The sequence below is a fragment of the Hyperoodon ampullatus genome (assembly GCF_949752795.1).
Source record: "Hyperoodon ampullatus genome assembly, chromosome: 17".
NCBI classification, from domain to species: domain Eukaryota; kingdom Metazoa; phylum Chordata; class Mammalia; order Artiodactyla; family Ziphiidae; genus Hyperoodon; species Hyperoodon ampullatus.
This window is the reverse complement of record NC_136930.1, coordinates 39,663,013-39,686,077: the sequence shown is the minus strand read 5'-3', so window position 1 is coordinate 39,686,077 and position 23,065 is coordinate 39,663,013. Positions and strand designations below refer to the sequence as shown.

Below are 23,065 nucleotides of genomic sequence, written 5' to 3'. Positions count from 1 at the left end.
TCAGTCAAGCCCACAATCAGCTCATAACTGACATGGAATTACTATCCAGTAGAGCCTCCTCTGGGTCACTGTTCTACAAGTCAAACTCTTTAAGATAACCAGGTGGCCCCAAATCTTTCCAAAATGCTCCTTGGAGAGAGGCCAGTGGGAGATCCCTGGCTACACTGTTGAGATCCCTCTCATGCTGGTCTATCTCTTGAATGAACACGATTAAGTCGATCCACCTCTTTGGAAAGGTTTCTCCTCCTGGCACACAACTCCTCCTAACGCTTTTCACTCACAGTGAAAGCCAAGAGGAAGAACACCCCCATCAGGATGCTTGAGACAGTGGCATCTTGTTACGTTTTCCTGTCTCAGAAAAGGCAGAACCACGTGGCACCTCTTCTTACGAAGCGAGTTTCTTGGGCAGAACCCGTGAGCACTTTGCATGTTTCTTAATAAGTAACAGGAGACATGCGATGAGTAGCTTTGAGACCCTTCAGGGCATATATTTATCAACGTTCGGAAGATAAATACTGATGCTAAATCCCTTTACTGGGCCTTGGGAGGGAGAGGACACAGGAGAGTTTTTAACAATGAGCAAGAGAGAGATACCTTTTGTACCTTTCCCGTGAGGCCAGGAGATGTCAGGGCTGTAGGTGCCATCTTCACACTCTGAGTAGGTCTAGGGAGAGAGGCAGGCTTAGTGGTGGAATTTCAAGTGCTCTCGGCAGGAGGGGGGCCAGCAAACAAGCGCGGCTGCTCAACACTGGCCTCTCCCGGGCTGGGGATCCCCACCAGCAAGTGCAGGATGACCTCACGCTTATGCGCTCAGCTATAAGATCAAGGCTACATCCCAGGTGATGCAGAATACATCTTCTAGGAAGCGCCTCTAGCTCCTTAGACTAAAAGTATGAATAAAGGATGAAAGCTGTTATTTTTACTTAAAAAAAAAATTACAGTTGACAAGGCTGCTACAGCATTTTAAGCCCACTCACATCTATCCTCTACCTTAATCTTCATCTACTATGAAGTGGGCAGGGCAGGAGTTTCCAGATGGGAGCCCCAGGCTGGGATACAGGAAGAGGCCTGGACGGAGTGAAAGACCTAGCTTTTCAAAAACTGCTCTGGGGCTTGCCATGCAATTTTTTAAAATATATATATATATATAAACAAATAATTAAGCTTTAACCCCCTCAAGAAATGAGGATAAAAGTCCTGACCTATGGAATAGGGCAGTCACGAGCAAGGATGGCAACTGATAGGAAGTGAATTCTGAACTGGCTACGTTTCTAAAGCGGGGAGGCTGACACCCGGCTACATGCCACATCCTCCAGTGCATGTGCTCTGGGCTAAAGCGCCAAGCAGGACGTGGTTAGTTTACATACAAGGCCATCTCCACCCTCCCTTCTGTACCTTTTCTCGGTGACCACAGTGCTCCGCGTACCAAACCATGCCATACAGACACAGGAAGGTAGTGAAAGCCTGGAAGAGAAAAACAAGCACAAGACCATTTTATAAGTGAGGGTGCACAAAAAAATCCCATTTCCCGGAGCTTCAGGGTTTCAATGGGAATTCATACACGATGGCTCGACGCATTTCTGCCTTCTCTCCCGGGATGCCGGTTACAGAATGGCTGGATGCGGCAGAGGTGAACCCCGGGGGGCAGCACCCCTAAAGCTTTCGGCAAGAAGAGTTCTGATGAGGCCACAGTTACCACTGTGACTCCACTGTCAGAGTGAAGATCATTTCTAGATGTGGGATCAGGTGGGATGCATTTTCTGAACAGCTCTACAGGTTCTGCCTAAGAGGACGTATAGGACTCTACATTGTATTTCTTTTTTTTCTTTTTGGCCTGATTTTCACAGCCCATCCTCTGCACCCTGCCGCCATCACTAGAAAGAGTTAAAAGGACTTAGCTTGTCAGCTTCTGAGGGGAAGAGGATTTCTGAATGAAAAAGCAGTTTCATTCAGTCTGGGGTCACAGTGGTGCCTGAGGGCATTGGGGACACACACCCACATGTAGGTGGCAGACCCCAGCGGAACACTGCTGTCCTGGGCTTGGCACTGCTTTTCAGTCTCAGTGGCCCCGCTCTGACCCCAGTTCTGGTTGCTTTTGTTTTTCTCAGTTAAGTAGATAGGACACTAAAGGGAAAATAAAAATGTCTTGTGAGCCCTGGTGTGAAAAGAGAAGGGCATGGTCCACGGGTACCCAGAGGCCAGGATCACCTCCGCTTCCCCCCGAGTGTGCCCCACTGGCCCCCCTGCACCCTAAATTATACTCTAATTTAAGGAAAAAAATAGCACCTAAGAATCCAAAGTTTAAAAATGTGTCAAAAAACTACAAGTCGGGGAAAACTTCCTGGCTGTCTGGACTGAGCAGTGTGTTGGGCCAGGTCCTCCAGCCAGGCCTCCGTTTCCCCTCGCGACTGTAAGTGAATCACCAAAACCCAACCAAACCAAACTGCCCGTCCTGCCATGACGTTTCTTCAGAATTCCTTGATTTAGGAACCCACTGACAGTGAATCCTCCTCAAGGATTCCTAAGCTTCATCTCTTCCACTGCATTTCCTCTTGGGGACCTGTCACCTTGACCCAGTCATGGGAACAGTTGTGAAATCATGATGGACTCTTCCCTTCTGGAATAATTTTAATTCTTTCGAAGAATCATAACTTTAGATCTAGAGGCACTGCCTCAGAGATCGTTAATTTCAATTCCCCTCATTTCACAGCAGAGGAATGAAGGCTCAGAGAGGCGACTGCCTTCTCAAAGACACACAGCTAGAGTGTGGCGAGGCTGAAGCCAGAACACAGGTCTCTTTATATCCCTGGATCAAATTTCAGGGATGGCTATCGAGATAAATTCTGATTTTATGTCTACACATCTTTATATCTCTATCGATCTGTCTACTCATCCATTCCTGGAGGAAGAAAAGCATCACGGGGAGAGCCAGTCCCATCCCATCCCTCTGCACAGCCCACAGCCTGGAGGGTGGAGCCAAGACCGCAGGGAAGGCTGGGCTGTGCGTTCCCATCACCGCAGCTTGTAGTCCAGCCCTGGCCCAGGTCCTCAGGTCAGTGCCGTTCACTGAATGTCTGCTGGATGCACAGAATCACCTTAAGTCTCAAGAAAGAAAGGAGTCCAAGTGCTCCAGCAGGCCATTCTCCTTCTACATCAATGAAGTGGGAATAGCGGCATGGTGGAGAGGTAACATGAAATGTAAGAAGACCCACTAGTTCATTTTATACTAAATCCATATGCAAACTGGCATAAATTAGGAATTTTTTTAAAAAGCTCATATCCCCCCCATCAAAAACTTAGGCAATGAATGAATATATTAAAATTAAAAAATGAAAACTACTTCTTATCTTTAACATATTCCAGTACTTGTTCAGATTTCTAATATACAACCACCATTAAATGTACGATTTTCACGGCATGGCAAGAGTGGGGAGGCTAGAGCTTCCGCAGTGTGTAAACCTACGTATATGTCAGCTCCTTGACAAAGGGCAGAACAGGTCGGCCTAGGTTTCACAGGGAGGGCAGGGAGGACAGGTTCCACCTGCGTGGACCAGTCAGTGGCTGTGCGGGTGGGGGCGGGGGGCGGGTGGGGGCGCCGCTAGACCACAGGAGCAGTCAGGGCTGGGCTGGCTGTCACTGTGCATCCCGCCCACCAGAGGGCAGGCGTGTAGGGCTCTTCCTCTTCCTCCCCCAGCTTCCTCCGTTCCCCTGGGAGGGCAGGCGGGCAGCTGGGGCTGCTCTAGCAGCAGACAGCTGGGCAGAGCTGGCATTGCAGCGGGGCAGGCAAACACTGGCAGGTGCTGGGAGACAGATGCTTATCATCACGATCGCCATGCAAAGGGCCTGCCGCAGCTGCCAAGTTTACCACTTCACCTGGGTACAAGAGGCCCCTTTTATACCCTTGTCCCAGGAGACAAAAGCTTGTAATTTATGGGTTTGCAATCACATCTGTGGAAATCTAGGCAAGTACCCACTTAAAATGTCAAGGCCTGGATTTCAAATGACAGTTGTACGGATTTTGTTTAAATAAAAGGAAGAAAAAAAGAAAAACGTGAGGGCTGAGAGCCAAGGCAGCACACACCCACCGGTGTGGCTTCCACGCTATGGTAAGGTGTGCTCAAATTCACCCAGGCTGATCAGACAACTGGTGCTGGGGCAGCTTATTAACCAGCATATGGGAGCTTTACTTCCACACTGATCTCAAATTCTGTGTACGTTCTCCTACCAGGCAAGGCGAATAATTGGGGGCTTTGTTTCTCTTAGTGTGGAGGCCTGGTGTAACTCAACGCTCTCTTATTCAATAATGTTTGCCTCACTCCTAAGATTGAGACCAATCTTGATCTCTAATAAAGGCCATGATTATAAAAACGTGCCAGGGGCTTCCCTGGTGGCACAGTGGTTGAGAGTCCGCCTGCCGATGCAGGGGACATGGGTTTGTGCCCCGGTCCAGGAGGATCCCACATGCCGCGGAGCGGCTGGGCCTGTGAGCCATGGCCGCTGAGCCTGCGCGTCCGGAGCCTGTGCTCCGCAACGGGAGAGGCCACAACAGTGAGAGGCCCGCGTACCGCAAACAAACAAACAAACAAACAAACAAAAAACAACGTGCCAGGACCTTATTTCCACTCTTTTTCTCTAACTGGTAAATGTGCAAGGCAGTGGGGACCCCTAATCATCCCAGCCAAAGGCCTCTTTTCAGGCCAGGTCCCCCTCCTTGGCATTCATCACTGCTAACACTAACTGGGGGATTCTGCTTATCTTCAAAGTCCTCTTTCCTGTGGCTGTTTCTTGCCCCTGGTCTGGCGTCTAAAATGTGGCTGCTCCCCAGACGCCATTCTCAGCCAGCTTCTCCTTCCCACACTATGTTCCCCGACTCTTACCGACCCAATGGCTCCAACCGTACCCTACACACAGATGCCTCCCACCTCTTTCACCTCCAGCGCCGACCGAGTCTTTCCAGTGCTACTGGACAGACCCGAATTTCCAATGACAAAAGACACCTTCACCTGTAAAATCTAAGGGTCCCTCACACCTAACTCATCTCCTTTCGAGGGGCTTCTCTGATATCCTCCAACCTGTTACTAGCACCAGGAGCCACCAGTGGCACAAACAGGAAAGCCTGGAATTGCCCTCCCCAGCTCTCAGAAGGGGACGGTGTCTATCGAGTTGGGCTCTTTAGCTCTCGGATCCAGCCCTTTCTCTGCATCTTCAATGCCGCTGCCTTGGATAGGTTCTCACTGAGGTCCCTCCAACACCCTCAGGCTCAGCCCTTCTCCAATCCGCCCCCCAATACTCTCCCACCCTCCAGCTGCCCCGTGAGACAGTCTTTCCTCTGAAAAAGCTTCGAATCTGCAACCAAGACACACAGAGCCCGTCCTACGCAGACGATCCCCTCCGCCTCCAACTCGCTCTCATTCTTGCCCCCCAAACAGGTCGCCGTCCTCTTGTGATGCTGGCATGGCTTCGAGTCTTTGGATGTGCCTGTCTCTCAACTTGCCTCTTGTGTCCCGGTCTTTGTCCCATGACCTCAGTCCTTTCTTCTCCCTGCATTTGCTGACTGTTTCCTGTGCATCAGGCACTGTGCTAGCGTCCGTGGGGACAAAAGGACAGTGGAAACTTATTCTTTGTGGGCAGGAAGTGCCGTGTTGAGGAGACCGATATAAATGCCCCAGATTACATCACACTGGGGCTAGAACTCAAAGAAACATGTACCAAATGCGACCGGTCCCCCGACGAGGGGTTGTCTAGTCTGCCCTGCAGGTTAGAGCGTATTTCATGGGGGACACGGATTTAAGTTTGGTCTTGGCATTAAGATTCACCGGGTAGAGGACGCAGGGAAAAGCACTCAGATTGGGCAGAGGCAGCCTCCTGGGTGAAGGCAAGACAAGTCTGGAAGGACGGTGGGTTGAGGTAACTAGGAATAGCTTGGCGGAGTCCAAGCACAGGGTACAGGGGGTGGGTGTGGCCAACGATCCAGAGAGTGACGTCCCTAAACACACAAGCAGGACTTCCTATTTCAGCTGGTAGGTCTGTGGTGGGGATGCGGCTTCCTTCTTGCTGTTTCTGTCTACACAGAGGGAGCTTCCCTGGTATAACACTCCTGCCTTCCCTCGCCCCTCACCCCTTCCCCAGGGAGGCGAGTATCCTAACGCACTAGGGAATAACAGATAAGGAAGCTGGGCGTCTCCCATCTTTCCCTCTGGGTGCGAGGCCACCAGCGCAATGTGGGGGGCCTGCTTCCTGGGGCTGCAGAGGAAGCGTGTCTGCTTCTGGGGTTCACTAATCCGAAGCCCCTTGTTGGCACGCACCTGAAGCTGATACTGAAAAATGTGGGCTCTCAGTAGTAAAGCTGCCGTTCTGTCTCCATAGCCTTCGTCCATCCTGACTATCTCTAATTGCTCTGAACCTGGTGGGGGGGAAATGTTGTACTGTTAGGCCCTCTAGGCCCCAACGATAGGGAAAATGATTCTACGCGGGGCAAAGGGGTTCCGATCGGAATTCTGGAAGATCACTCTGGCAGCAGTGCAGGGAATGGAGGTGAAGGGCACAATGGAGAAAATGGGCGTCCAGAGGGCAGAGGCGGTGGGAACAGAGAGGAGGGGATGGAGCTGGGCCACCCGGGTGAATGAACAGAGCCGGAGGGCTGACAGAGGACAGGAAGCAGCCACCTGGGTCTTGGGCTGGGGCACCTGAGGGACGGGGGAGCCATTCACTGTGATCCTTTGGGATCCTGAGAACACATCACCTCCAGGAGCTTCACCCCAGCTTGTCTGCTACTCTCTCTAGGGCTCCTCTAGCTCCGTGCACACACATCTTTCTTTTTTTTTATTTGCACACCTTTATTGGAGTATAATTGCTTTACAACGGTGTGTCAGTTTCTGCTTTATAACAAAGTGAATCAGCTATACATATACATATATCCACATATCTCGTCCCTTTTGCATCTCCCTCCCTCCCACCCTCCCTATCCCACCCCTCTAGGCGGTCACAAAGCACCGAGCTGATCTCCCTGTGCTATGTGGCTGCTTCCCACTAGCTATCTATTTTACATTTGGTAGTGTATATATGTCCATGCCACTCTCTCACTTCATCCCAGCGTACCCTTCCCCCTCCCCACGTCCTCAAGTCTGTTCTCTACGTCTGCATCTTTATTCCCTGTCACTAGGTTCATCAGTACCGCTTTTTTAAATTCCACATACACGTGTTAGCATACGGTGTTTGTTTTTCCCTTTCTGACTTACCTCACTCTATATGACAGATTCTAGGTCCATCCACCTCACTACAACCCAAATATCTTTTATGATGTTTGTAATATAAGTAGTTTGCATGTGTAATTCCCACGTGGACTTGGAGATCCCCCTAAGGGGGACACCCGTGGACGAGGAGCAGGAAATCTCCAGCCAGACTATCTGGGTTTGAGCCCTGGCTCTGCCACATGCTTCCTGTGTGACCTTAGGTAAGTTAGTGAACCTCTCTGTGCCTTTATCTATAAAAGAGGGATAATAAAGTACCTCCCCTCAAAGTGTAAAGATCAAATATGCAATTCATGAAAAGTGCTTCAAACAGTGTCTGGCACCTAGTAAGCATGAATAAATCTTCACCATCACCTACCTGTGTGGCTCCAGCACCAGGGCAGCTCTAACAAGAACGTGGCAACATGACAGACTTATAAGGGACTATGCTAAGTGATACAGAGACTGAGAAACGGGTCATGTCCTCAAAATAAGTTACCGTCATACAGACACCAAGGCAGATCCAAACTCACCAACGTAAGGAGGTATATGCTAAGTGTCTAATCAGTAAAACAGAGCGAAAGTCTCTAAAACTTAGAGAGAGACTGGAGGAGCCCCACCGGCTGGGTGACCAGAGACGGCTCCTTGGACACGGCCTTGGGGAGACCTTTCTGGCTGCTGATGCCCCAGGGGGAGGCCCACAGTTGGCCGTTGTGAGGAGGGCCTTTGGCCCATGTCCCAGGAGTCCCGCCTGCCTCAACCTCCCTGTGGTCCCAGCGGCGCCAGGTGAGGGCTGCACCCACACCTGCCCACCGCCATGGGTCACGCTACAATTCACAGAGCTGGGGTGCCCATACCAGACAGAAATGTGAGGAGTGCATGGTGAGATCTCCTGGCCCATCTGACACACTGCCCCAACCAATCCTTATATCTAGTCACACTGCAACAGAAAAAATACATCTGAGCGTTAATTCCGGAGCCTGAGTACAAAGGAGATCATTATTCCCTTTCATTGTTCAAGATAAAACAGGACAGAACAGGCTCAAGGTGCCCTGGCACAGTTAGGATTTCTAGCAAGTAACCCTAAAAATAGACACCACAAAAGGCAATAAGAAACACTTTAAAAATACAGAGTTTAGGGGCTTCCCTGGTGGCGCAGTGGTTGAGAGTCCTCCTGCCGATGCAGGGGACACAGGTTCGTGCCCTGGTCCGGGAAGATCCCACATGCTGCGGAGCGGCTGGGCCCGTGAGCCATGGCCGCTGAGCCTGCGTGTCCGGAGCCTGTGCTCAACAATGGGAGAGGCCACAACAACGAGAGGCCCGAGTACCGCAAAAATAAAATAAAATAAAATAAAATAAAAATACAGAGTTTAGTCTTGCTCCCTGTCCCCACCAATTAGACCTGAATCTGATTAAGCCTCTAGATCCAGCTACCAATTTACAGAAAGTACAGAGGACAAAGAAATCTGTTAAGTTACAGTAAGGATGGAGTCAGTAAAACCAGACTGAGGGAAAATCTAGAAGACAAAAGAGCTTGTTTCTTCAATGTAAAGGAGAGAGCTAGAGACAGAGGGAAAACTGTAGATTAAAAGAGACCTTTTATGAAAAGGCATGCCAACCAATTGCAATCAGTGGATGTTGATTCAAATAAACTGCTAAAAAATACAAAATGTAAGGAAACATTAGAAATGTGAACTTTGATTAGCTATTTGACAGTATGAAGGAATTAATTCTTTTTCAGGTGTGATAATGGTATGGTGTTTGCACCAACCAAAAAGCATTCTTATCTTCTTTAGAGATACGTCCTGAAATAGTAAAGTGGGTCTGCTTCAAAGTAACCCAGGGTTGGGGATAGTGAGTATGGAATATAAGGACATAAGACTGGCCATGGGTTGATAATTGTTGAAACTGGATGATGGGTGCATGAGGGGTGAGTGACCCCCTATCTATTTCCACATATGTTTGAAATTTTCTATGATCATTAAAAAAAAAAAAACCCGAGTTAATTTTCTGGACCAAGTAAGTAAAAGGGAAGAATCTTAAATGTAAAATAAGACTTTTCCCCAAAGTAACAAAATAAATTAAGAAGCACAATCACAGAATTTTAAGCTAGGCAAGATCTTGCTTCATTTGAAAGATGAGGGAAAAGTCCCAGGACAACGGAGCTGGAGGCCCCCAGGGCTCTTCCCTTCCTAGAGGAAAGCACATCCTTCATGGGCTTATAAAGTCGGCCTGCAGGGAAGAAACTGTATGGTCTGATTACCTCCAAAAACACCTCACATGGCCTATAAACAACAGTCTGTCATTTTGTACATAAACCCTTGGACAGTAATACATATGTTACAGGGCACTGTAACCATCCTTATCCCCTCATGGCAGGCCTGACATTTTCAGCAAGTGTAGATGAATTTTCATAAGCGAAATAAATGAGAGTATGATGCACCTGCTGAGGGCATTTGACCAGAACTTGCAAAGGTGACCAATTTTAGGTGCCATGTGGCCCTATGTATTTATTCTTGAACTTCAGACTAGTGGCCAATCTTGCGTTACTACAGTAGAATATGTGTCTATAAATTTCTAAGGAAACTTGGTACACAAGAGTGTTTTGTTTTGTTTTGTTTAGCACCATGGGGACTTTAACTAACACTTTTGGGTAAAAAAGTAATGACTTACCACACAAAGAAGCCAAAGCACAACATAGAGTATTTGGGTCTTAGAGAAGAGATCTTGTCCAAATTTTATGCAGACGATAGCTTCCAGGAAACCAATGACCCTGTTAGATAGAACAAGAGGTTAAATAAGAATTCATCTTATCAGAGCATTATGCATTACCAGAAATATGCATAATTCCATCAAAAAGCTCAAGTGGTCATAAGATTTCTGCCCCAAACACTGGAAGCAGGTCCCCTACAAAATGACACTGTGCTTTCTTCAGGAATAATATATATTATTATATATATACATACATATTTAGATTTAATTAAAAGTTTATTGTACTGTTACTCCTCTCTTCTTTTCTGCAGACTATTTTTTTAGAGCAGTTTTAGGTTCATAGCAAACTTGAGGGGAAGGTACAGGGTCCCTATACCCTCTGCGCCGACACATGCACAGCTGCCCCCGCTGTCAACACGTGTCACAAGTGATGAACCTGCGTTGACACATCACCCAAAGTTCATAGGTCATGTCAGAGTTCACGCCTGGTGATGTACATTCTATGGCTTTGGACAGATGTATAATGACATGTATCCACCATTAGAGGGTCATAGCAAATTGTTTCACTGCCCTAAAAACCCTCTGTGCTCTGCCTGTTCAGCCCTCTATCCCTCCCCAGAAATAATCAAATATTCTTTACATCTTCCTTCCTCACAGACCAAAATCTCAACTCGTACGTCTTCATAGCTGGAGGCTGCCTGGTATCATCTAAGTCGGAGCTTATCACAACGGGTGGACAGTCACCCCCTTGGCTGGAGCCCTTGCAGGGCCAGGGAACCTACTACCTCTGCTGCTCAGTCTCTTTGGCTGTTGGGAAGTCGTTCCTGGTCTCAGGCTGGTACCTGCCTCCTTCCACCCCTGGTCCTAACTCTGCCCTCCGCAGTCATGAGCCTTCCAGGTGAGTCTTTCAGTAACTTGAAGGCAGCAATCACATTCCCTCCCAGCCATCTTAGAATTTCCAGATTTAATATGCTCCAGTTCTGCTGATGATAAAAACCCTTTATCCTCTGCATCTGTAAGCAATTTTGCTAAATCCAAAAATGTTGGAAAAAATAACTTACATGTTTTCCTCTTTAATTAAAACATTAAAGAAAAAAAGCCAATCTTGTATAATACAACTTCATCTATGAATATTAAAATCAGACCTTTATTAAGGTTCGGAGCATGAAGGTAAGAACGGATGAGGTGAGGGTGACATAGCCGGTCACGTGATCCCAAAGACTGCCCAGGAACAGCGATTTCAGATAAGGCCACCTTAGGTGTGCCTTGCTCACGACGGAATCTGGAGGGACTGGTCTTGTTGCACAGATAATCTCTAAAAAGGCAGGAAGGGGCCCAGAAGGCCCCCGGTCCCCTCCCTACTGGCAGACACAGAGGTCACTGCCATGGTCAAATGGATGGACGGCTCTGAACAACGGAATGCCCAGAGTCAGAACCACCTGTGCAAAGCAGAAAGTCTCCTGGACACGTCTCTAAAGAATCTGGAGCTGTCTTGGCCCACAGCCCCAACGAAACAAGGTTAGGAGTGGTCGCCAGAATCTTTCTTTTTTTTTTTCTTTTTTTTCCCTCCCTCCCACCCCTCCTGAATCTTTACAGAGCACGCCCTCTTCCTCCCCACCTCCCAGCCACAACAAAGGCTGGCACATTGGAGAGCAGGGCTGAGGTCGACTGTCACACTGAAGTCGAGGCCGCGAGCCGACACTAGAAGTCAGTGAAGCAGCGAGGGCCAGGGTGCCTGCCGGCGGACACACAGAGCATATGCAACCTCTTGCTGGGACCTCTTGCTGGGATGCAGAAGGACTGCATCAGAAACTGTTAAGCCCAGGAAAGAAGTGTGCCTACCTGCCCTTAACCAGACAGAACACCCAGAGCTTACTGTGAGAGGTTTCTGGGTATTCAAGCCGACTGAGGCAGCTTTCAAGAGCTTGGTGACCAGCAGACTAGAGCTGGTTCTCCAATTCCTGTGATGTGAGACCCACGGCAGGAAGCCTATTTTTCACTGTGGCCCAGTACACACACACACACACACACACACGACTGAAATAAAAGTCACACAAAACAACTGGCCCCTTGCTCTGACATCTTCCTACTCTATATCATTTTCAGAAAATGCTGTTCAGGACCCACTCAGCTGACTTCGTAACGACCTGAAGTTTGCCCTAAAGACCAGTGTTTTTCAGTCGGGAACTTTAGGATATGACTTGATCCCACGTGCTGAGGAATCTTAGCTGAGCTGCTGTCCATGAAGGTGACCTTGAGCAGAGACTGGGGGTGGGAGGGGGTCAGGAGTGAGAGGAAGGGGCCGAGCGAGGTCAGGGTAACACAGGTCTGAGGGCCACCCCAGAGCTTGGCTTTTAGTCTGAGGGACATGGGAGCTCCTGGGGGGTTTGGGGCACAGGGGTGAACGGGATTCACTTTACACTTGAAGATGATGGTTCTGGCGGCTGGACCGAGAACTGCCGTGAGGAGCAGAGAGGTGCAGGGGCGCGTTTTCTAGTCCAGGGCGAGGACCTGGGGGGAGGTGTGGGGACGTGGGCAACGGCAGGAACTGGCATGCGCCAAACCCAACAATCACGTGGGCCCTTTACCCACCAGCCACGGCCCCTCACCGTCATCCCTGGCCCTGAGGAAGTGATAGCTGAGCTGAGCCTTAACCAGAGAGAAAACACTTCCAACCATGCTCCATGGCACGTCCTGACTGCCTAAGAACCCCCGGGACAGGATGGAGAGGGTGAGGAGGCACAGCGTCCTGGGTGGCATACCCAGAACCATTGTTTTGCTGTATGTTAGGGTCGGGAGCAAGATGTCACTGGAGGAAAGGGATTTTCTAAAAAAAGATTTTGTGACTACTGCAGAGGCTTAGGGCCGTCAGTGCAGGTGTTTTTGAGCAAGGGAGCAGAGAGTGGCAGGAAAAAGCGCGCTCAGTCTGGAGGAGGATGGGATGAAGGGGAAGATACCGGAAACTGGCAATGAAGCTACGCTTGCAGTGTGAGCGCTGAGAGTGGGAAACAGGCGCGTGGGCCGGAGGGAAAGCGGCCTGAGAGGCTGTGAGCAAAGGTCGACGGGAGGATGGTGGTGACCCGGCGTGCTGGGGAGGTCGGAGGGGTCGGGTGAGGCCTCCTCCGGTTGTCGTTGCCCTCTGCACTCCCTCCTCCTAGAAGGACCCTGTGCTTCACGTTGTGTCTACCCTTAAAAAATAAGGGTGGTGCAGTGGTTGAGAGTCCGCCTGCCGATGCAGGGGACATGGGTTCGTGCCCCAGTCCGGGAAGATCCCACGTGCCGCGGAGCGGCTGGGCCCGTGAGCCATGGCCGCTGAGCCTGCGCGTCCAGAGCCTGTGCTCCGCAACGGGAGAGGTCACAGCAGTGAGAGGCCCACATACCGCAAAAAAATAAAAATAAAAAAGGAGCCTGGAAGAACGGCATAATTACAAGAAGTTGCAGAGGGCAGAGGGGTGGAGGGGAAGCCAGCAAAGAAACTGAGACGCAGCAGAAGAGGAGGCGGAAAACCCACAGGGCGGCTGCTGTAGAAGGAAGAGAACAGTTTCAAGACGGCAGACACTGTGGAGAAGACAGGAGAGATGAGGGTGGACAAGGACGTGCTGATGTGGAGCGGACCTTGGACAGGACAATCTGCACAGCAGCAGAGGCGGCAGCTTACTGTCATGGGTCACCAGCAGGGCTGGGATAACACGCGCCAGGAAGCTAGTGAGGTGAGGGGCGGTTCTGAGAGCGACTGGGCCCCAGGCACCGCTGACTCTGACCCAAGCCCTGGAAGCCCAGCAACTTTCCAGAGGAGGAAAAGTGACTGCTCACTCTGGTTACAGCCAAAGCTCAGATGCTTGCCTTCCAGGGCCAAGGGATCCAACAACTTTTCTTCATAAACCAGCCCCGTTCTCTCCTTTGGAGGAACAGAAACTCAATGACAATTGAGGGGGAGCTGAGTGGGGAGAAAGGCAAAGATGAAGATGGTGCACATCTGGGGAATCTGTCCACCTCGCCCTGGCCCTGACACGCCTCCGGAGCCGCAGTAACAAGAAGGAGCTGAACTTTCCACACTCCTGCTTCTTTCTCCCTGGTGGGTTCCCATTTCCCGGCTGGAGAGAGTCCTATCTTGGCTGGGCTCAGCACGGTTAAGTACAATTTAAAAGGCTGTAAAGTTCAGGTCTACGGCACAACTGCATGAGGCCCCATTGCAAGTCTGTTCTTCTTACATCAGTAGCTGTTAATTCCAGCTTTCTGAGGGTGTAACATTTACAGAGGAGAAAAGTGCCCTCTTGAGGAGAACACAATGTGGGGTGTGGGCATGGTGGGCAAGCAGCCTCAGGTGGCCCTGCTTACCTCCCCCCACCCGGCTCCCCGAAGGCAGAATACGACCATCACTATACGGGCTCCTACTCTGTTCCCTCGCATCTCCACACCTCGATAGAGCCAAAGTCACTCCAAAGTTAGTGAAAAGAAAACTATAAAGCAGGGACTAGGTGTTCAAGGAAATCAGACATTTCAGCGGTTGCTGTTTGATAGAACATGAAAAAAAAAGACAACATGAAGGCAACAGGGAAGCCTGGGGCAGGAAGGGGCGGAAGATGGGAGGTGGTGGCCCCCAAGGGGCAAACACCAGAGGAGAGACTGGAGGCTGCGCCTCCTGTCTCACCGTCACGGGCTGACCGTGCTGACCGCCCAGAGGCAGCTCCTGCCCCCGTTCACGCGCCAGGCAGGTCTGCCCTGCTTGATTTATGAAGAGGGAATTGCTCTTTTTCAGCACGGCCCACTAGTTCTCAAGGTTCACTAACCTTGATATCACCATGCTGGGAGGACTCGAGTCTCTATAATAAAGCATCCTACATTAGCCAACCGACCTCTGCATCTCAGATCATTTGCATTTTACTTTCTTTTGCCACTTTTCAGCAAGGTGCAGCTTTCTGGAGTGGCGTTTGCCACCATTCTCTGGCCTTGCTCCTCCCGGCCATTTCTCCCTCCACGGGGATTATATTTTCAGACCGCCTGATGAGAAACAAACTTTGTTGTAACACTGCCTCTCTCTCTGGTCCGCCACCTCCTTTTCCTCAACAGGTAAGTAGACAGAGTTCTGTGGAAAATATACCCACTCTCCGTAGAGTAAGACCGTGGCAAGGACTTGTAAACGTGAAGAGAAAAATGCCCGTGGAAAGGAGAGGCATGTGGTGAAAGAAGGAAGTGCAGGAAAGATCCCCAGTCCTTGGACAAGACAGTAGGAAGGCAGCCCACCTTCCTCCTTCCTGTGACAGAAGTATATTAGAAATCTGGTAGATGTGTGAATTCTCTCTCCCGCCAGATCAGTAATCAATGGAAATCCATCCTATCCATAGGATGGAAATCGAATCCATCCTATCACCCTTTAAGCTACTTTGGGTAGGAAAATCAGCTTACATCACAGAATTTATGAGAAACAGTGACAATGGCCCTTTGTCTTTTGGAAAGAAGGCGGTGGGAAACTTGCCTAGATCAAACTTCACTAACTCCCCAGAATCTGGAGTGAGAGCTCCGGACACACACACACACACACACACACACACACACACACACGTGCGCGCACACACACGCATGCTTGGAAGGAATGACAATGCAACGTAAGCAGCATATATCTCTAAATAGTTGATGTTTTTGGATGACGTTTAGTTTCTTTTTTTTTACATTATCAATATGCATGTAATACAGGGAAAAAAAGCGACTCTGTTTAAAAATCTGCTAGGGTTTTCATCAGATTTTCTTTATGCTGTCGCACTCCATTTAGAACCTAGGTTAGGTCCTGAATGTAAGCTCCCTGAGGGACAGAACTTCACCTACAGGTGTGCTGGATGTCTCTGGAACTTCAGTTGCTAAACGGCATGGTGAGATGTTGATGGTATTGAAGAAGAAGAAGCACTTATCTGAGACACTGAAGAGTATCTCACATTTAATATTGCGGATTAAACTGGGTAACCCCTGCTTTCTTTCAAATCATTTAAATAATTGTAAATTCAGATACAGCATTTGTATCTGTAATGAGACAATAAATTGTTACCATGTGTTAGTTTTCTTTGGGACAATAAAATTAGACTCTGGTAGACAGCAAGCAGCCGCTTTGTGGGGTCTTTCTGGTGTGAAAGTAACGTAAAATGTGGTTAAGCCCATCACGATATGTTGTCCCAAACTCACCATCAATTTCACAGGGAATTCAAATAACTCATTTTCTAACTTATTTCAAGAAACAAGGTCTCCAAGTTCTACATGGGAATTATCTTTTGATTTCCTAATATTTTTTTAAAAAACAGTTTCTACACCCTCTGTGTAACTTGCCAATTAACTCTTCTAAAGTTAAGTCAGAAAAGGAATGTTAAAAATGAAAGACACACAAAAACAAAACTGCACTGAAAGGCACTTAATGTAAGGTTAAGAAATAACCCAAGAAATTCAGAGGCTAAAGTGGTCTTATATGTCCACGATAAAAGATTACTCACCCAAACACCCAGCACTGTGTTCCCACACGCTTGCACTGTGTGTCGGTGAGGTAAGCATAGTACTGTCTGAAAGAACAAAGGTGGAATTCACTGAGAGCTTCTGGAAGACCAGCAAGTCAATACAGAATTAAATCACTTTGACAGAGTGAGTATAAAAAACGCCTGCCTTGTTCCCCATACTTGGGCTGCCTGGTCTAGTTCTATTTAAGGGAATAGGAAGCCAGTGCCTGTTGAAACCTTCCTGTAAGAGGCTAAGAATTTGGATTGGGTTGGAGGGGGATGGTTTAAAGAGCCAGATTATTGGCAAAGGCAGTCTTGATTCAGACACAGATTCCCACAGCCTTGAACCAAAGCCACCCCAGGTGGGTGCCTCAGTCTCTCTCCTTGGAGGTGATTCCAGAAGGTCTCCTGCACGGTCACTGTCTCCTCTGGCTCTTTCCAGGATAAAGGTTGCTGATAGTAACCAGGCAAAAAATATACACATTTGTGGCTCTCAGAAACTGGAATGGGACTGTAGCTGCACCTCGCTGTCACTGAGGCCAATAACTTTGAATGCTACTGACATGATCAGAAAAGAGGCGATGACACAGAGGTGAGAGGCTTAGTGCAGCAACCATGCAATAGAAATACAGTATGAGCCTCAAATGCAATTTATAGTTTTCTAATAACCGTGTTAAAACAGAACAGATGAAATTCATTTTAATAATTTATTTATATACAATCCAATATATTGAAAACATTATAAAGAAGCATTTTATATTGTGTTTGCACTAAGCCTTCAAGGTCCAGTGTATACTCTACACATACAGCACATTTCAGGGTGACTGGCCACACTCCCAGTGCTCAGTAGCCACACGTGGGAGAGGCTGCCTGTGGGTCAGTGGAGGCTTAGAGTCTCATTATTGCCCCTGAAACTTAACTCATCATCTTCTGGGGGGGGGTGTGTGTGTGTGGAGGTGGGTCACAGACTCCTTTGAGGGTTTGATGAAAGCTATGATAAAGGCACATAAAACATGCACACAGAATTTTGCATTAAACTTTGGGGGGTTCACAGATGCCTAAAGCTCATCCATAAACTATCGCCTCTGTACCCCAAAGTGAAGAATTGTAACTATAAAGAATGCAGGTTTTCCTCTAACTTCACATTTTCATTACCTAATTTGCCTTTGCCAGTTCAGCTACTTTACTAATTGTGTTCATGTCCTACACTGCACATTATATTATTAGATTAAAAGAATGTTCAATCAAATATCTTCTTAAAGCAGAGTCATGTGAAAGTCTAAAAAGGAAGAAAACGGAGATCTGGTATGTATGTATGATTTATACTGAAGCCTATGAGCTTTCTCTCCCTTTTAGGGCCTGGCATTTGCTAATTGGGACCTAAAACCCATCAGAGTACTTCCATCTTTCCAAGAAGCTTGTCAAACCATCTCCTTACATATGAATAGCCTCAAGAGGTGTAGGAACGCAGAAAGTGGCTAAGTTTTAAACAAAAAAGAATTGTGTGGAAACCCATAGGGTTTGGCAAAAATTTTAAGGAGCTCTCGAAAAGTCTGAGCACTGGATTTTTAGTCTCTGGTCCAATCTCTAGTTTTTGTTGTGAAATGTTTAACAATATTGAAATTTTCCTGATAAATCACATGTGATTTGCTCTTCTGTTTTATAAGACATTTCTTTCCCCGCTTATTGACTTTGTTGATTGCTCCTAATTTTATGAAGAAACCTCTGCTAATCTTTCCTGAAAATAACTGGCAGCCTCAAATTAAATCAAACTTTAAATACAGTAGGGAGGCTCCAACCCACCAAAGGAAAATTGCATGCATGAGATAACTACTTCGACGGACCACTGGTCTATAAAGTGACAAAAGGGTGCCGTTTACCAGCTGTTACTTTCCTGTTTATATATATATATATATATATATATATATATATATATAGTAAACATATTTGTAATAACGAATGAGGACTAGAAAAGGTGCTAGCTGGGGGTGAGGGCTATGTCTGACCAAGGAAAACACCCACTCTCCCTGGCAAGTGAGACCTTCCACTTGTGTCGTTCACAAGTACATTACAAATAATGAATTAAGTTATCCTACAGCTTCTAAAGAGCAAACTCTTTTATCTGCTTGGTTTGTATTTATATCAGCCGTGCAGAGATCTTGGGTGTTTCTACTGATCAATGTCGGTCCTCCATACTAGATATAAAACCCCAAGGCCGGGCTTCCCTGGTGGCACAGTGGTTGAGAGTCCGCCTGCCGAAGCAGGGGACACAGGTTCGTGCCCCGGTCTGGGAAGATCCCACATGCCGCGGAGCGGCTGGGCCCGTGAGCCATGGCCGCTGAGCCTGCGCGTCTGGAGCCTCTGCTCCGCAACGGGAGAGGCCACAACAGTGAGAGGCCCGTGTACCGAAAAAAAAAAAACAAAACCCAATGCCATTTCCAAATAGGAACAATGAAACAAATGAAAGTGTTTTGCTTTGAAGTCCAGTGGGATCCGTCCACGTCGGGGACAGTCTCTGAACACTGCCTCATCTCTAGGGCCCTACATAAGTCATGAATCCAGGGGAAGGATGGCATGGACACCCATCCTTGTCCCTGTTGTCCTGGAGGACCACAGGAAGGACATTTTTAAAAGGAAATTAACTTAATTGGCTCTAAAAGAACTAATAAAGTCTCATTCTAAAAATAACATAATTTATTACTTCAATCCACCATAAAAACGTTTGTTATTTTTCAATAATCTCAGGAAGAAAACCTTAGCATTTCTCTTACTCATTTTAAGTAGGATGCTATGGGGGAGAAAAGAACAGCAGTGAAGATCGTAAAGGGGTTTGAAAATAATGGTGTGGTGCTGGTCTTCACGTTACTGAGGTCTGAGAAGCAAAACGTTTTCTTCATACTCCAGATGTATAAGCCTTTTTTTTTCCCCCTGGATGTATAATTCTTCAGAATGGCATTTTCATGGAAAATCTGCTAGTTTATGTGACTTCCTTTATGTTACATAGGAGAATACAAAGCAGGTAAACATGCTCAATTGACGGTCAGGATAACATAGAATTACCTCACTGTGGGAGCCGTGATGCCACCAATAAAGAGAATTCTACACCAACTTAATGGATGACTGGCTTGGAACACAAAGATATGTTTCAGGAAGAAGGTATTCAACTCAGTCAGCTGCAAAAGAAGGAGGCGTGAGTCAACCTGGTGCTTCGTGCTAAGTCATGAACATCTATTCCTTCAATGGACATTCTACAGCTAAAAATAACTGGTATGTTCAAAGCATTTCCAGAAGATATACCGGGTCTCTAAGGGTTGCTGCTTAAGCCCGGTAACAACCAGTACAACACAGGCACCAACCAAGCAGGGGTCCAGGGGAGGTGCTGGGTGTTGAGAGGGGCACAGGGGGCATCAGCCATCTGTTGTGTTTCCAGATTCACGTGACTGTCACCTGGCTCACGTGTGTGAGCTGCTGGGACAGTCGGGAGAGAGATGCTTTAAGAGCGAAATGATGAAAACAAATCTGTGCCATGGAACACCTCCGCAGCCTGACAGAAATTAGACCGGGTTGAACAGTCTGACAGCAGGAAAGTAGGCTCTTCAATAACCAAAAGAAGCTTCAGGCGCGTGTGCGTGACTGAGAGATGACTGTGGACTCGGTCAGCTCGTGCCAGGGACCGAGCAGATCCTCAACTGAAGGCAGCTCTTAAAAGTGGGTGGGGCTTCCCTGGTGGCGCAGTGGTTGAGAGTCCGCCTGCTGATGCAGGGGACACGCGTTCGGGCCCTGGTCCGGGAGGATCCCACATGTTGCGGAGCTGCTAGGCCCGTGAGCCATGGCCGCTGAGCCTGTGAGTCGGAGCCTGTGCTCTGCTACGGGAGAGGCCACAACAGTGAGAGGCACGCGTACAAAAAAAAAAAAAAAAAAGTGGGTGTGGGGTTGGTCCAGGCTTCACCTGGCAGTGGGACTGCTCCCTGAGGGTAGCGCCCAGTACCGCTCACCCCATGACCAGTCCTGGCAGCACAAAAGAGATGTCCACCGGGAAATCTGTGCTCAATGCCCAGAGGCCACTGCATTTCCCCTCCAGATTAAGCAAGGGGCAGAGATTAGGAAAGGTCACTGCTTTAAGAGCACATCACGTGGACCAGCAGGTTCATTTCAGTGACATAAAATGTGCATCTTTCCCCACAGTGCTGAGTTTAAGGATATAAAATAAAAATGGTTCACTCATCACCACATAAGGAAAGCTGATCACTGCACAGTGCTCACCGTCAAGGGGAAAGTGGGCCCAGTGGAATTCTGCCGTTCTAGGAGCACATTCCGCTCTCTCTCCTGGGCAAATCCAAATTCCTCCTAGGTCCTCGTAATAAAAGAAAACCTCTACCTTCCCTGGCATTGCCCCATAAGGTAAAACTTAATCATACTCCATTTACATACACACTGACTTCCCCAAACCATGGTGACTATATAACTATTCACAAACGCTTCTGTAGCCACAAACACCATTTATTGACATATTCTCCCTCTGTGGACAAGGACTGTCTATCTTTAAAGTGACACATGCCCATTTTCTCCTTATGTTGGGAGTATTTTGTGCATATGTGTTCAAAATATGTCTGATGATTCTGAAAGACCCTTCAGGTGAAAGCTGGTTTCCCTCAGCTAGTCTCCCAAAGTTGTGAAACAATTAACCTGGGGACAGGAGGGACAATTAAAAAAGGCTGCCTCTGGAAAACAGAGTTGTTGGGTAATCCCTTTCCAAGGCCCCTGGCTGTCTGAATCGCTTCAGTCTGCTTGGAGCGAGAGCCGCTCTCCACCGCCGACACCACTCTGGAGGACCCAGGTCCCCAAAGGGCTCCAGTCCCCACAGGTAGCAGAGGGCTTCTGTATTTAGAGTTCTACAAATTACCCAAAGTGGTAACAGCTGAGGCACAATTTTAAAACTCAAATACTGAATTTGGACTGTAAGAAAAAGGCTTACGTTTGTTGCTGTGGTCCTGAAAACGATCATTCGAGAAGGTAATCCAATGCCTAACTCACTGGGTGATAGATGCTGAGCACAAGGTTTTTACAGGGAATTTTAATCTGTTTCCAATTTGTAATTCAAAGATCCATATTTTAAAACGTCTTCACGATGAAGCAAGACCTTAGGCGTAACAGCATCACTTTGTTTAATTCTATATGTCAGCTGCAGAATATTATATCTTCTAACGCATCGAGCTGATGAGTAATGTCAACTAGCATGAACCTTAAATTCCTGGATGGTTTTTATTTTGTTTTTGTTTTCCCCTACTTTTGAGCATTTGAAGAAATACCTGCCAGATGATCATGAAAAGGTATATTCCAGCCACTCTCTGAAATGAAGATTTGGGGTCAAACCACCGAACATAGGTCCAGCTAGCAGGAGTGAACTGGAGCACGGCTCTTTTGATTTTCCCGGTGGTGGTGTGGATGTCCCTGTGAGAAGAAAACAGCTCCGGTGGAAATCCAGAGAGATAGGAGGGGGAAGAAACAAAAAACCAAAAAACTGTAAAAAACACATTGACTATTTTACAACCGATGCTCAGAACAGAAAGATTCCTTTCTATTTGAACGTCTCTCCAACAGCGGCCTCTATTCACAGGTGATGCTCTGAGAGCAGCACACCAGGTGGGGAGCATCAGTGGACTGGCCACGCCAGCACAGGCCCCAGTTTGTGAACTGGTGACATAAGAAGCTGAGGTACATTAAAGACAGCCACCTGGAACTAGGCCAGGAAGGACACCACTCCCACCCATGCCCCCGCCTCCGGGGCGCCCTGATAAAACAGAGAACATGCTCCATGTGTGAGGTGACCCACAGCATTTCCTCACTCTATAGCTTCCTCAATTAAGTGAACAGTTTGAAGTGACAGTGGTTTTTAACCTTTCTTAGTTTCAATCCTAGAAATCACTCAATTTCATATTCCTGTGATAGAAACAAATTGTCCCACGTTTCACAAATGAGAACATTGAGGCTCCGAGAAAGGGAATGGCTGACTCCGGCTCACTTTGTAAACCTCAGAGTTGGGGGTAGATTCTGGTCCTCTTGTGCTAGACCAGGAGAGCCGAAATCCAAGGTCATAGTATTTAATAAATGGTAAAGGGCTTCCCTGGTGGCACAGTGGTTGAGAGTCCGCCTGCCGATGCAGGGGGCACGGGTTCGTGCCCCGGTCCGGGAGGACCCCACATGCCGTGGAGTGGCTGGGCCCGTGAGCCATGGCCGCTGAGCCTGCGTGTCTGGAGCCTGTGCTCCGCAATGGGAGAGGCCACAGCAGTGAGAGGCCCGCGTACCGCAAAAAAATAAATAAATAAGAATAAATAAATAAATAAATGGTAAAGATTTTTTAAACTCAACAGAGATGTATATCGAGGACCTTTAGGTTGTAGACACCGTTTTAAAGTGCTGACGGCATAAGGATAAACAGGCCAGGCCTTTTATTCTTGGGGAGGGAGGAGGGGGATGGGAAGGGGCAGTAGAAGGAAACCAGGTTTGTTCCTTCTCTCACTCACCCACCCACCAACAAGCACGCAGTGACGAAAATCTCCCGGCAAGAAGATGTGAGGCACAAGGGCAACAAAGAAACAGGGACTATCCAAAAATAAACAAGAATGACGAAGAACCTGTATCTAAAAA

At 47.9% G+C, this 23,065-nt stretch overlaps 1 protein-coding gene across 2 annotated transcripts in view; it reads right to left on the bottom strand.

The window, feature by feature from the left end:
- PTDSS1 (phosphatidylserine synthase 1) overlaps nucleotides 1-23,065 on the bottom strand; it is a gene marked incomplete at its 5' end in the record, with an annotated part of 67,350 nt that overhangs the window by 1,444 nt on the left and 42,841 nt on the right. For both annotated transcript variants that reach the window (XM_079722440.1, XM_079722441.1), the window contains 6 exons: nucleotides 595-664; nucleotides 1,396-1,464; nucleotides 9,903-10,002; nucleotides 16,418-16,483; nucleotides 19,478-19,590; nucleotides 21,727-21,868. In XM_079722440.1, the coding sequence (XP_079578566.1) occupies nucleotides 595-664; nucleotides 1,396-1,464; nucleotides 9,903-10,002; nucleotides 16,418-16,483; nucleotides 19,478-19,590; nucleotides 21,727-21,868 (560 nt within the window). The remainder of the gene's footprint in view (nucleotides 1-594; nucleotides 665-1,395; nucleotides 1,465-9,902; nucleotides 10,003-16,417; nucleotides 16,484-19,477; nucleotides 19,591-21,726; nucleotides 21,869-23,065) is intronic.